The sequence below is a fragment of the Lipomyces tetrasporus genome, assembly GCF_029532465.1.
Source record: "Lipomyces tetrasporus strain NRRL Y-64009 chromosome Unknown POJ06scaffold_4, whole genome shotgun sequence".
Classification (NCBI taxonomy): Eukaryota; Fungi; Ascomycota; class Lipomycetes; order Lipomycetales; family Lipomycetaceae; genus Lipomyces; species Lipomyces tetrasporus.
The window spans coordinates 1,520,509-1,534,684 of NW_026611599.1; the positions used below are offsets into that span (position 1 = coordinate 1,520,509).

Genomic DNA, 14,176 nt, shown 5'->3' on the forward strand with positions numbered 1-14,176 from the left:
GTTGTGGCAAAGCGGCTGACCCGTGCTCCGTGGAAATCCAATCTCGCACTTAAAACTTGCCGCGTGATAAGGTTAAAAATCCGCCCCGCCCCCCATGACAGCCATCATTTGAAATGTCCCGCGTAACGAACTGAGGCGTACGCTTCGCTTCTTGGCCGAAAGCATAAATAATATTATACAAACCCAGTTTGTCGTCTATAAGCGGTAAGTTATGTAAAGTATATTTGTGACTATCAATCCTAAACATAACCATTCACATACTCGGTGCACAAGTACAACCACAACTCAACAAGTAACTAGAAAACAAAAAGAAACTACAAAATTTATATAAACTTGACAATTGAATCCTATCCTTGACTTCGCCGATTTTGCCCGACCGGTTGATATTTACACGAACTTGTGCTTTCTAAATAGATCCGACACCAAAAAAAAAGGGAGAGAAAGTCTAACACAGACAGTGTCTCGCTCGGTTACGATGCAACGGACTCACGGTCTAGCTTGCCGTCGTCGCTTGCCTTGACCGGCTCTGACGACGCGCCATCCGAATCTGCATCAGCCCTTTCTCCATCGTCCGGTGTGGCTCCAGAACAGTCCGCGTCGACCGTAGCCTCGATCGTCTGCGTCGCCGGAGACGGCGTGGGTTTGGGCATGTCAATCGGCACAATCTTTGGTTGCGACTGGGGCCGCAACGGCGGAGCCTGCTTCGGCACCTGCACGTACTGACCCGGTTTCTGGCCATACTGCACGTACGGCTGCTTTGGCGAAAACGGATACCCTTTCTGCTGAACCGGCATCTGGTTGTGCGGATGCATCGTATATCCGTGAATGCCGGTCCCGTTACTCGGCGTGCTACCCTGAAGACTCGTGGTGCTGTTGCCCGCATGCAAGTTCGCGGTCGACCGAATACTCAGGTTCTGCATCTGCTGGTACACCGTCGATTGAGATGCAACCGCGCCTACAGGCAACTGTGTTGGCGGCGTCGAATAGGCCTGAGTGTTCGCGCCATACCGTGGTACGAACTGGGGCTGCTGATATTTGTACGCGGCAGTCTGTTGCAGCTGGTCGGGCGGAATGTAAAATTGCTGCTGCCCAGTCGTGTACTGCGCTTGCATTTGCTGCTGTGGATATTGCGGATATGATTGCCCTCCGTATGCAGATTGTTGTGCTGGCGGGGTTGCCGGTGGGACGTAGGGCGGCCGCTGTGTCGCGAATGGTTGTTTTGGCATCGTCTGCTGGTACTGACCGAAAGTCCGCCGTTGGCCATTCTGCATATCTATGTTGCCGTAAAATTCTGGCTGGCTCTGGCCGTATAGCGGCTGCTGGTATGTCGACCCTCCGACTTGTTGATACAACTGCTGTTGTGGTTGCGGCATGTATGGTGGGTACTGTTGCTGCGGGAGTGGCGGGCGGGGAACGCTGTATCCTGGCTGAGTGTTCGCAACATTAGGAACATATGGCCGGTCGAACTGATTGTACATATGATCATTGCCGTTGCCAGCCATTGTGTTGGGCGCGCTGTATGTCTTCATCGGCATCCCAGCCACACCACTGTTATAGGCGTATGGGGCAGCATACGTGTTACGATCGTGGACATGATAATACCCAGATCCCGATGGAACATACTGCGATCGTCTAGGAAAATCTTCGTCGTCGGCCGCATAACTGGCGCCCGTCTTCCGATCGCTCCCGCCACTCCCTGCACTGCTCCCCTTGCCGTCTTCGTCGTCCTTGTCGTTCTCTTCATCTGATCCGGACACAGACGATTCCGGGAAATCCTTAAATATTCGCTTCCGAGCTTCTTCGTACGCAGCTGTTCTCTCCTCCAGCGTCGTGGCAATTCTCGCACTGCCGCTGCCGTCTTTACTGTTCCCAGCACCAGAATCGTTCGTAACGCTCGATGCCTCTGATTTCGCGTCGCTGCTGCCATCATTTATCGGCGTCTCGCGCCGCATAATCCTGACGCCGCCATTCGGTGTAGTCGACTTCATGTGCGCCCGATCACTCGTAGATAGGCTTAACCAATCTTGTGCCGAACGGCGCCCGCCGCAACTGCAGGCGCAATCTCTGATCTGGCTCCCGTAGTCGTCGGAGACGTTTATTCTCCCCAAACACTCGCGCTACTCGCCTGATCAGGTCGCGGCGTCGCGTGATCCAATTGCTCCTGGGAAAAATTCCCCTTGACTACAGCCCTCTTTGCTCTACCCGCCGGTGCCACCCTCGCCAATTCAAAGGACTTGTGATGCAGCGAATACCCGATTCTGGGTCTTGATTAGTCCTATCTATCCTGTGCTGTATTATGCTGGCGTTTCCTTCAGCGATATGCCATCGTTTTGCTGCTCGGCGCCGACGAGAGGGACGTGGGACGACTGTCTGTGTTGGTGCGCTGTGCGTTGGGTGTTTCAGCAGATTAGACGTCGGTGTGCTCGACCAACATGGGCGCTCATAGCCGCGTGCTAGCGGCAAGTACAGGTTGATTGAGGCAGAATAACCCACAAAAACACCGGAAAATAAGGATTCGGCAGCTGTAGATGCAATTGGTTTAATATAAGATACATCGCCAAATAATTACGAATATATTGGCATATATTACTGGCCAAACGTTGCATTTTTAATGCGGCTAATAACCGTACCTAATTAAAATTACTACCTACGGCTGCACCGTACACGTCCAACTAAACACATTTGCTAACCGGCATAGACTTATTGACGTTTTATTTGGAGATGCACTGAATCATGCAAGACATCCGGCCCACTATGAAGCGCGCGGGCCAGGACTGACTTGCCTATCGGACCGGCATCTCAAGGTTTGAATAGACAGGTCGAATTCGTATGCCAGGCAATTCTAGCTATCGGTAACCGGATACGGGACCACATATCGCGCCCATGTTCCACTCAGATCGTGCAACTGCTAACCGGAGTTACGCTGGAGTGGATCTGTCTGAAGCAAAATGCCGATGAGATTAGGATTCTAGCAGAAACTCCTCAATCCCTCTGCCATTACAGACCACTAGACTTCACATGTATATTCAAGCTTGTAATCGCAGTCCCGAACCGTCCTGCAGTATGTCATGGAAGATACAATGATGAATCATTACGGGCGGCGAGATCCGCGCGTCCCCCTTGCAGCCGACGTCAATGCGTTTGACACCCTAAACATCGTGCTCTCGCTGCACCAATGGAATATACACGAAACATTGAGCTCCTCGCAGTAATTACTGTTCCGCTAGTCGCTCATCAATATAGACTCTTGGTTCTTAGTTCCCCCCGCCCAGCGCATTAGATGATCAGAGTTCGATCACTTGACGCGGGATCGTTGATGAGTAGTTTGTCATTATAGAGGAGTATTTGGATTTATCGAATATTGCCTGGTCACCAAAAAGTCCGTGAAATGTCAGACTCTCAACAAAATGATGCGGAAACGGTACGTGTCACGTTGCCATCTTGCTTCGAAATTTTGCCTCTATGCAGCCAATTATCTATTTCAATATAAGTCGTGTGTGTGTGTATGTTTGGTTCGTCCTCAAGCTCACGGTAAGCTGTATTTAGATTCGGAGGAAGCGATTAGCAAAACTACAAGGCTCGCAACCAGAACGGACCGCCCCAGCATCAGACCGATCCGCCACGCCATCAACGCCCTCACATGCCTCCACGCCAGCCAGATCACAGCCCGTGTCGCCTCCGGCTTCTGTTTCCGTTCCAACCTCGAACCCGTTCAGCGCTATCGCCGGATCATCGTCAGCGAGCCCAAAGATCAATATAATACCTGCAACGAATAAGACCGCGACGCCGCCGGCAACCGTGTCGAGGAGTTCGGCGACTACGAAGCAGGTAGAGTTTCCGGAGTGGGAAGATACGACGCTGTCAAAGGTGTTTCAGTTTACGCTAAAGGTATGCAATTGGGCGAGATCTGTGCATGTGCAGGTTGTGGTAACCTCGAATAGTCTGCGGAAAGCGGGAAGTTAGTATATCTGGAAGATGTCGCGACTGAGATTGAGGAAGGGGGGAGTGGTGAGTTTTATGATTTTGCCCTGCTTCGTTGTAAAGGCATTTTAACGTATTGTTAGCACCCGCACTGTCAGTGGACACGCTGGATCGGGCCTTGCTGGCTCGATTAACTGAGATTCCAATCGAGAGTCCGTTCGATTACCTACTCAATTGCTGGCACCAACTTGACAATATCCGCCGAACTATCCGGGGGACCGATCCCGACAAGGTCAAGAAGAACTCGGTTTTGAACGAAGGGCGCCGGCTATGTTCTGGATATGCGGTTCTCGCCGTAAGTATGCCGGAGATGTTCAAGTAAGAAGCTTCAGGTTAAGTCTTCAACATGTACGTTACTAACATCTGCGTAGCTCGGAAACGCCGGTCGATCTTGTGTCGTTACTACTGGAAAAGCCTGATTCACCGAAAGCAGTTCCGCTGGAGTTTCTAGCTTCGATGATCCAGCGATCAGTGGAGGATGAGACAATAGATGATTTTATTGCACCAGTGCTAGAAAAGCTGAGTGCGGGACTGCGGACCTTGACCATGGCCGATAGCTACCAGCCGTATTTTAGGGTGAGTGCAGCCGCTGGCCAACCGCTACATCAGTGTTGCTGACGTCGGCGTATTAGGCCATACAAGCGCTAGTTGTCCACAAGCCTGTCGCAACAGTTCTAGCGTCCATGCCCACTTTCTTGCCGCCAGACGTCACGGCAGTCACCATTGAACTCTACACAGTCCTAGGTCCGTTTTTCCGGATGTCACCCGTGGACGCCAAAGTCGCCAGTACTTACTTCACAAACGCCAAAGAACGGCCAGTGGCAGAAATCAACTCCGCCGTCACCGGCCTCCGGACAGAACTCGCGACAATTCAGGACGAGCTTGCGTTCGTCGTCGACAAGATTGTTCGAGCATCGTCCGAGTCGCGTGAACGGATGCTGCAGTTTTTTGCAAAGGTCATGAATTTGAATCATAAGCGACGGGCGATACAGATCGTTCCCGGAACTGTGTCTACAGATGCGTTTATGCTTAATATAACCGCTGTTCTGAATAAGTTGTGTGAGCCGTTCGTTGACGCGACGTTCTCAAAGGTAGATCTGGTCTTGATGACTTGGAAAGTATAAGCTAACGCGACGCTCAGATCGACCGAATTGATCCACTCTACTTCAAGAAGTCTGACCGAATTGGCATTAAAGAGGAAGTTAAGCTCGACGCGGATCAGCACACGTTTGACGAGTACGTGGCCGACCGGCTGGACGGCGTGCCGAACTTCATTTCCGAAGTGTTTTACTTGAATGTAGCTAGCCACCACTACGGTCTTGGCGGCGCAATGCAGAATTTAGGCCAGTTGGGCAACGATATCAAAGACCTTGAGAAGCATTTACAGCAGCTTGAAACGGAGCAGGCCAAGTGGATTAATTCTCCACAGGCGGCCCTCTTGAATAATACGCTCACGAGAGTGCGGGAGCAGTTGAATAATGCACTGGCTTTTCAGTATGCCTTGAATGCGGCTTTGCAGGATCGGCAGTCAATGTCGCGGTCATTTGCATTTTTGATGACTTCGGCGACGTGGTTGGTCAGATTAGTGGATCCACAGCAGAGTCATCCGCAAAAGCACATTCGACTACCGCTGACAGCTCCGTGTCCTGACAGCTTTAAGAACTTGCCCGAGTACTTTGTTGAAAATATCACCGGCTTTGTTATTTACTTCTCGCGCAGTTATCCTCAGCTGATGTTCGAGCAAACGCATGTGGAATTAGTCACGTTCGCAGTCACATTCGTCCGCACGTCGTCCTATATCAAGAATCCGTACCTAAAAGCCAAAATTATCGAAGTTCTATTCTACGGCACGCTGAGCCAACCATCATATAAGAACGGATTCCTCGGCGACACTCTCAATTCACTGCCATTTGCAATCGAGCATTTGTTTCATTTACTGATGTCGTTCTATATCGAAATCGAACAAACTGGCGCAAGTTCGCAGTTTTATGACAAGTTCAACATTCGATACTACATTTCACAGATCGTTAAGTGTATCTGGGAGAACCCGATCTACCGTGACAAGTTGGAGCAGGAGAGTAAAGTTGACGTTGATTTCTTTGTCCGGTTCGTGGCACTGTTGCTGAATGACGTTACGTATTTGCTGGACGAGTCGCTCTCGAAACTGGCAGACATCCACCGGCTGCAGAGCGAGCTTTCGGACAAATCCGCAACAGCACTGTCGCAGCAGGAACGGACTGAACGAGAGCAGAATCTGTCGGCGTCAGAACGGCAGGCGACGTCGTACATGTCGCTCGCGAACGAGACCGTTTCGATCCTGAAGCTGTTCACTAATGCCGTCCCGGCGGCGTTCGTGACGCCAGAGATTGTCGATAGATTAGCCGCGATGCTAGACTACAACCTCGACGCGCTTGTCGGACCAAAATGCACTGGACTGAAGGTCAAGGATCCGAAAAAGTACCACTTCAACCCGCGCGAACTGTTGTCCGATATCGCAGACGTGTATCTGAATTTAGCCACCGAGTCCGCGTTTATCCTGGCAGTGGCCCGTGACGGGCGTTCGTACCGTCGCGAAATATTCACCCGCGCGTCGTCGATTTTGGGCAAGTACGCGTTCAAGGCATCCAAAGATATCGACGCGCTGACGAAATTCGCCGACATGGTCGAGCAAACAAAAATGGCGGACGAACGGGGCGAGGAAGAGCTCGGCGAGATTCCGGACGAGTTTTTGGACCCGTTGATGTATACGTTGATGGAAGATCCGGTCATTTTGCCGAGCTCGAATGTGTCGATTGATCGGGCGACGATTAAGTCGCATTTGCTGTCTGATTCTACAGATCCGTTTAATCGCGTGCCGTTGAAATTGGAAGATGTTATTCCTAGTACGTTTGTATCTTCTGCAATTCAAACTTACGACTTGTCGACTAATGAGATGATGTAGACACCGAGCTCAAGAATCAAATCGAGGAATTCAGGCGCTCGAAACGGTCTAATGCAGCCGCGGCCGCGGCCGCGGCCGGCGCAGCTCAATTAGACACAGATGGCGACGTGAAAATGGCAGGCTAATTAGGTTCTGCCTCTGTTTGCGCGTCCATGGCGGTCCTTGTTGTGACAAGTTCCGGTTATAAGCGCGATGTTTTTCATTATCATTTGAGGATTTATGGTACTGTTAGGAATGGATTCATGTGTACATTGAAGGTATTAGTTAGTTATAGGGTAGTTTTGTCGTTGTTACCTGTTTTTTCTTTTCGTTTACATTCGTAGTTTCTATTCACATAGCGGGGGTATATAGAGTTTCCGTATACAGCCAGGTATGTGAAGACCTCACAAGACGCGCCAATAGAATTGGTAAAAACGAGACTCACACACTATAAATGCATTCTTTCACGCGGGCTGCCAAAACCTGCGAAAGTAGCCATGACCTCAAGTCTCCAGTTATCGAGTCACACAGAGTCTAAGGACGCGAGCGCATTCAACCGAAATAGGCGGTGCACATTATGAGAAAAGGTTTGTCATAGTTAATCGTAATATATAAACCTATAATAGAGGAACCTTATATAGATCGAGTACGTACAACAAAATAGGAAACAACTCATAGACAATTTCTTTATGAAAAACCATGTTTGAACAAAGCACGCACAACACGTAAAGAGGATAATAAACATTCAGTTTAGAGAAGTATATATATATATATATAGGACGAGGACAATTACACGACGCTAGTACCACAAAAAAGCACACAGAGAACTATAGAGCACACTCGCATACGTTGAACCTTAACAAATGAGAAAACGCAAGGAAAATATAAAAGTGAAGACATAGGAAAGGAGAGATGACAGAGGTGATGATCGTGAAAGGTAAGATGGGGAGTATATTACAATATTGAACATATTTTTGACCGCTTGGTCTTGGTTCGTTCAAGCAGCGCGGCTCTGGTCGCGTGCTCAAACACCTCACGCACGCCTTCGTGGGTCCGGGCAGAGCATTCGAGATACTTAATGGCACCAATCTTCTGGGCAACGGCCTCACCCTGAAAGATACGTGAGTCAGTCAAATTCGTAGTCAAGCGACGGTGATCAGTATACCTCCTCGGTGCTGACAGGTCGCTGAGAAGTCTTCTGCAACTCCTCGATCGTCTTGCTGTCGTATCTAAGATCCTTCTTGCAGCCAACCAAGATGATGGGCAAATTTTGGCAGAAGTGCAACACCTCCGAAATCCACTGTAACCGGTAAATTAACATCATCAATCAAATCCGAAGAATTGAAAAACGCAAGGCGTACCTTCTCCTGGACGTTGTCAAGGGAATCAGGAGAGTCGATAGAGAAGCAAATCAAGATGACATTGGCGTCGGGGTAGGAAAGAGGGCGAAGACGATCGTAGTCCTCCTGGCCAGCCGTATCCCACAAGGCCAGCTCGACGTGTCGGCCATCGACCTCGACATCAGCCACGTAGTTCTCGAAGACTGTAGGGACGTAGACCTGTATAGCAGATGGTCAGAACTGTGGCTCCTCTATTCGTGTATTGGGCCATGACCGCCAGCGCATAAAAGTGACAGACTGACAGTCTCGCAGTCAGCGAGACAGGAAAATGCATATCTACTGACCTCGGGGAAGGTTCCCTTGGAAAACACACTGTTCAATGCGTTAGTCCCACTCTAACAGGTAATGATGGCCTGAAATTGTGCATGGAAGGAGAGAATGCTCGACGTTGGCGTACAAATCAAGTTGCAAGCATGTCACACGCCACACACTCAGATAGACGAAAGGAACGCGTAAGTCGAAACATTTTGGCAGTGTTGCATGGTCCAGCGCTGGCTGAAAGAAACTGGCAACAGCGTCTGGCCGATGGACTAGGTGAGGGCCCATTGTGATTACCATACAAGTAGTTGGCGATATGACGGAGCAGACTGACTAAAGCTGACGAGGACAGTAACACACGAGCGCAGCTCCAGCGATTCAGGCTGAAACAATCGGAATTGTCGACAAGGTATCTGACAAGGCCGGACAAGTGACAAATAAATACAGATGGATTTGGCGAGAGCGGGAGGGAGGACGGAGATAGTGAGGAAAATGAATGGGCCCATTAAAGTGAAAATAGAAAGTGCACCTACATCAAGAGACAGGTTTTTCCGCAGGCACCGTCGCCGACGATGACGAGCTTGCGGCGGATGTCGCTGGTTTGCTTCGGCATTGTGGAGAAATGGCGAGTCGACGAGAGGATATGAGGGAGGCTGATGGGGAGCGAGCTGGAGGGATGCAGGGAGGGCAAGGAGGCAGAGAAATAGAGTGAGAAGATGCGGAAAGTGTGGAACGCAGCCCAGGCAAGCAGCGGCGCAGGGGCACACACGCACATCCACTAAGTGTCTCTCTATCCATACTAACTCCCGCATCCCATCATTCTTGCTCTGCTCGGCGTATACATTTACTTCACACGTTTTTTGTGCGTGGCCGCATCGACGCATCACACTCGGCAGCCACGCAAGCACCCACCAACTCTCTGCCGCACTTCGTAATCACAAATTATTGACAATTAAACCATTCATTTGGACGGCGTACCCGGCATCGGGCGAGGCTAAGCCACCGCAAAGCCAGGCTCTGCGCCGGGTAACTAATCGCCTCGCACATACATTACGTTAGTCCGGTTCCAACTTGATCACCGAGGAGAAACTGAGAAACTCGCGCTCCGTCGTGTTCGTTTCGTTCTCGTCTCCGCTTTCTCGACGCGCTCCTCCTCACGCCGTGTGCCTACATCATGTTCATTTGCTGGCTGCTGGCAGAGTGAACGTAATCATCATCATAAATAGCACGCAGATTCTGCATATCTGACACGTGAGCACTGCGCCGCACGGTTCATCTTCCCCGTATTGCCTTCACAACTTCGGGTTGGTCGTATTGTAAGAAACTTTCGGCCACCGCCCTCGTCATTACTTCTCTCGAGAACTGAGCGGCGTTGGTGAGCACGAGCAGTACACGAATTGCTTGTGCTTTCTCTTTGACAAGATCGGATAGACTCATCTAGGCATAACGCGGGGTCTTTATTTGGGCGCCAGCCGGCGAGATCGACAGGAAGTACCTGCTGGCAAACAACTCCACTCTAATGGCCAATTGTATTATTGCAATTTTAATATCCAACGAGGACTACAAGTGAAGCGAATGCTCCTTAACGCGTTTCGATACTGATGTGGCTGCTGCGGATGCACGAAAGGTAGTATTTCATAAATACAGACTCCTGGTCGGTCCGCCAACGAATGGCCAAGCCATACGACCTATCCAGAACTCGCTCAGCCAGAGCCAGGCACTAACGCGGACAATATGCGATGGCAACAATGAAGTACCTGGAAAGCCCATTCTATCGAGGTCTTCACATCACTTCGCCTGCAAGCGGCTAGCATCACGGATATGGCCATCCGTTGCGCGTATTTATAAAAGCGATAATCTGCCTCTGCCTCAATAGCCACATTGGAGTAAAACAGTAAATCACGACGCTCGAGTTGAAGCGAAACAAGTTCGTCGCCAACTACCGAGAGACGTGATGCATGCTCCAGGCGTATTATATCACTTACCTGAAGATCAATAACGTCCCCAGAACTCATTTCCTCAGGGGGCTTATTGCACTTCATCCAGTCCTATGGCATGCATCGTGAGCAACCGAGCAATAATCACGTGCTATGCGGCGTATCAAAGCAAGCCGAGTCAGAAATCAGGATAGTACCGGTAGACGTCTAGAGCGCAAGCTGTAATTTCTCCAAACCAACAGTGACCACCGTGCTCCATATTGCCTGGGGGATCATGCAACTTCAAAAATTTGTTGCTAGCGCATCATCAAAGCGGTTAAATTCATCCCGATAGTTGATAGTTCCAACCCCTTCATGCCAGTTACTTCGGGCATCTGGAACGTCGGTGATTCATTCATAAGGAGCAAACATATAGTGACCGGCTGCTCACTAGCCTGATATGGGTTTGCCAAGCCTGTCATCGACAGCAGGCTATAATCGATCATGCCGGTTTCCAAAGCAGAAGACTGCCCATAATATTCGGGATAAAGGCACCGCTTTGTACATCCTGTATAGTGGAAAGGCGTGGCTAGAGTCACTCCGAATGGCGGCCGACTTCCGCCGCATGCCATTCAGCTTAGTTATCAGCGAATGCTTATGTCTCTTTCGCATAGCTTTTCGCTCACATCACATCTTACGTAGATAAATAAAGCGTCTGGTGCCGCGAGTCGTCTACTACGTCTGCGATGGGGACGCTATGTCATGTCAGCTCAAAGGCTTTCTCCATGCCGAAAACTATTACAGACCTCCACCTTCGGACGCCCTCAAATTTAGAGATCACTCCCTGGAATAGACCTCCAGCGTATAATCTGTCACATAGAGCTCTCGGTCAGCGTAGCTGCCGTCTCCGGCTTCCAAGTATAATGCAAGAATTGAATCCATAGCAGTTTCTCCCGCCGCCAGTCGGCTCGCAGGTTATCTCATCTACGAACTCATGTGTCGATTCCACAAGTTTTCATGTTCGCGAGGTGCCGGCAGTCTATAACCATAAGATGAAGCTTGTCTAGGTACCACGTTGCCGGACAGCATGAACCGACTGTGTCGATTGCTGTCTTATTGAACGGTGGTCTGGGTGGATTAGAGAAGACCTGCACCGGTGTATGCAAGCTGTGCCGGGCAACTCATGCATGCATAGGCTTGAAGTCCGTTATCAGATGGGTTTTGAGATTGATATATTTGGTCGGTAGCTTTCGCGTTCAAAAAGATGAGAGGACAACCCAGTCTTTGTCATTTACGTTCGGCTAGGCTTCTAAACCCGCATACACCAGCGTTGCAAACTACGTCCCGTATTCGGCCTAGGGTTAGGTCTAACAACGATTTTTCTTGTTGAACCGACCGACTGAGGACTAGTCGACAAATGTATATTAGCACACATCTTCTCACTTACACATCTCAATGGCACGAATAAGTCTGTTGTCGTCACGAACCGTCTGTATACGGCAATATGCAATTGGTCGCCGGGGATTTCGCTCTTCCCTGTCGGCGCTCAGCCATATCGGATCCGCCCCTGTGTTCATTCCCGACAACGTCCAGCTCATGCTCGACGTACACAACAGAGATGAGGAGCGCGGTATGACGCCTCTCATCGTCAATGGTCCGAAGGGAACGCTGCAAGTTAATGTTCCGTCATACGCGCGACTAGACCTTGTGGACAACGGCAAGAAACTCGAAGTCAAGGTCGCTGATGCCGAAGTCAAAATTCAGCGACAGATGTGGGGCACTCTACGGTCACTAATAAACAATCAAGTCACCGGTGTGTCGGAAGGTCATATCGTTATTCTGCAGTTTGTCGGCACCGGTTATCGCGCGGAGCTGCTGCCCGGCGGACGCCAGGTCAGCGTCAAGGTCGGCCAGACCGGAACGACAGTCTTTGATATTCCCGAAGGCATTACCGCGCTCAGTCCCCAGCCTACCAGACTTGTTCTTGAGGGTATAGACAAACAGGCCGTTAAGCAGTTTGCAGCGAACATTCGGGCACTGAGACCTCCTGAACCATACAAAGGAAAGGTACGTACACTACACCACTGATTGATGTCACAGTCTTCTTGCTCACACACGCTATATAGGGTATCTTCGTGAACAGCGAGACCATCAAGATGAAGGACAAGAAAGTCAAATAGGCGTGCGTATATACGCATTTTCTATTGTTGTACAATATATTTGGTTGAATGCAAACCATGCATTTGTAAATAATGCATTATCTATGATACAGACAAAATCAGCTTAGCTCTCCTGCAAGACCTTCTGAACGACTTCGAGAACGTTAGGCTGGATGACTTTCGACGCCGCCACGATGCCTTTGTTTTGCTTCAAGGTGCGGCCCTGTGAGAAGTCTAGTGGCTTGCCGTACATATCCGTCACAATGCCGCCGGCCTCGGTAACCAACAGATTTCCAGACGCGTGGTCCCAAATCTTTTCTTCATATGTAGCACTCACTGGTAAACGTAGGTAGATATCGCCGTCGCCACGGGCAATGCTCGCATACTTAGCTTGTGAGTCCATACGGACAGACGGCTTGGTTATGCCCAGCAATTGGGCGATCTTAGCCTGCTGATCGTGCGCGCTGTGGCCTGCTTCGACACTCTCGCAAAACGACGCCGTCGTGATGTCGGTGAGCGAGCTCATCTTAATGGGCCTGGCCGAGTCAACTGGTGATGCAAGTGGGCGCTACAATAATATTAGCAAACCCACCTCCCGGACCAGAAACAACAAACACATGCCGAGAAAGCACCCTCGCCAACGACAGCCGACATTAGCATACCCTTGCCAGACGACCCGTCCGCTGGATCCACCAATAAATTAGGGCAACCAATCACACCTACGACGACCTTAGAATCCACAATCAACGCCAGGCAGACTGCAAACTGGCCGCCTCGCAAAAAACCCTTCGTCCCATCAACCGGGTCAAGGGCCCACATTCCTGTACAAGGCATTAGCCATCCAGTCCACGCCCCGTGCCGAATAAACCACATACGCTTAACTTTGCCCCCTTCGAAACGTCCCCAGTCGATATAATCCAACATCTGCTCCTCACTCTCAATTTGCGCAATCTCATCCTGATTGCCGTCCCCAGACGCCTCCACAACTAACTTCCACACCCGTTCGCGTAACCCGTCGTCATTGCGTAAGATAGACGAGTCTTCTTCACCGACGACAGGATCCTCGGGGAATACCTTTCGCAGTGCTCCGATTATCACCGCCTGGGCGCCAAAATCGGCAACTAGATAAATCTGTTAGTCTACTCTCCACGTCTTGGAGCGACATCGTGCCGCTGCCAGACTCACCCGTGACCGGCGAGTGATCGCTCTTGGAAACGCTGCCGGTTTGTTGGGACTCTGACACTATGCTGGTCAATCTGCAGGCGCGTTCAACTGCCAATTCGGCTATACGTCTTTCTAGTGCGTACAGTGACATCGCTCGGTCGAGATTATAGCTATATAGATTTAATTGTTGGCTGTGGGAGAGTCGGTTGCTCGGCACCGGAAAAGATCGAAAGACTCTGCTGAATAAACTGGTAATATTTCAATTGACGCTATGTTCCACAGTGTGGCTTATGGTATTGCGTAGGTTAACCACAGACGTAGTAAGCGTTACTCCGAGTTGCTGTTGATATTTACAGGCTATGAACCGGCGCCGCATGG

The 14,176-nt window shown here is 50.2% G+C and overlaps 5 protein-coding genes across 5 annotated transcripts; 2 read left to right on the top strand and 3 right to left on the bottom strand.

Annotated features, from left to right (window-relative positions):
• Positions 1-182: 182 nt before the first annotated feature.
• Positions 183-2,382, bottom strand: POJ06DRAFT_251552 (uncharacterized protein). The gene has a single exon (XM_056187408.1). The coding sequence runs from the start codon at positions 1,986-1,988 to the stop codon at positions 471-473; it is 1,518 nt and encodes a 505-aa protein (XP_056044896.1). The 5' UTR covers positions 1,989-2,382; the 3' UTR covers positions 183-470.
• An 851-nt stretch (positions 2,383-3,233) lies between these two features.
• On the top strand, positions 3,234-7,504 carry POJ06DRAFT_251554 (ubiquitin elongating factor core-domain-containing protein). Its single transcript, XM_056187409.1, has 8 exons — positions 3,234-3,421; positions 3,547-3,888; positions 3,942-4,008; positions 4,065-4,299; positions 4,353-4,557; positions 4,614-5,072; positions 5,123-6,863; positions 6,923-7,504. Exons 1-8 carry the CDS (start codon positions 3,389-3,391, stop codon positions 7,045-7,047), a joined length of 3,207 nt encoding a protein of 1,068 aa, XP_056044897.1. The 5' UTR covers positions 3,234-3,388; the 3' UTR covers positions 7,048-7,504.
• Positions 7,505-9,324, bottom strand: POJ06DRAFT_251560 (small GTPase superfamily). Its single transcript, XM_056187410.1, has 5 exons — positions 9,093-9,324; positions 8,586-8,613; positions 8,263-8,460; positions 8,067-8,201; positions 7,505-8,011 (listed from the first exon to the last, which is right to left on the bottom strand). Exons 1-5 carry the CDS (start codon positions 9,170-9,172, stop codon positions 7,856-7,858), a joined length of 597 nt encoding a protein of 198 aa, XP_056044898.1. The 5' UTR covers positions 9,173-9,324; the 3' UTR covers positions 7,505-7,855.
• Positions 9,325-11,837: 2,513 nt separating this feature from the next.
• POJ06DRAFT_221863 (ribosomal protein L6, alpha-beta domain-containing protein) lies at positions 11,838-12,750 on the top strand. The gene is made up of 2 exons (XM_056185632.1): positions 11,838-12,542; positions 12,602-12,750. The coding sequence occupies exons 1-2, from the start codon at positions 11,931-11,933 to the stop codon at positions 12,653-12,655; spliced, it is 666 nt and encodes a 221-aa protein (XP_056044899.1). The 5' UTR covers positions 11,838-11,930; the 3' UTR covers positions 12,656-12,750.
• On the bottom strand, positions 12,751-14,139 carry POJ06DRAFT_251569 (uncharacterized protein). Its single transcript, XM_056187411.1, has 4 exons — positions 13,820-14,139; positions 13,510-13,755; positions 13,256-13,455; positions 12,751-13,202 (listed from the first exon to the last, which is right to left on the bottom strand). The coding sequence occupies exons 1-4, from the start codon at positions 13,947-13,949 to the stop codon at positions 12,759-12,761; spliced, it is 1,020 nt and encodes a 339-aa protein (XP_056044900.1). The 5' UTR covers positions 13,950-14,139; the 3' UTR covers positions 12,751-12,758.
• Positions 14,140-14,176: the final 37 nt, after the last annotated feature.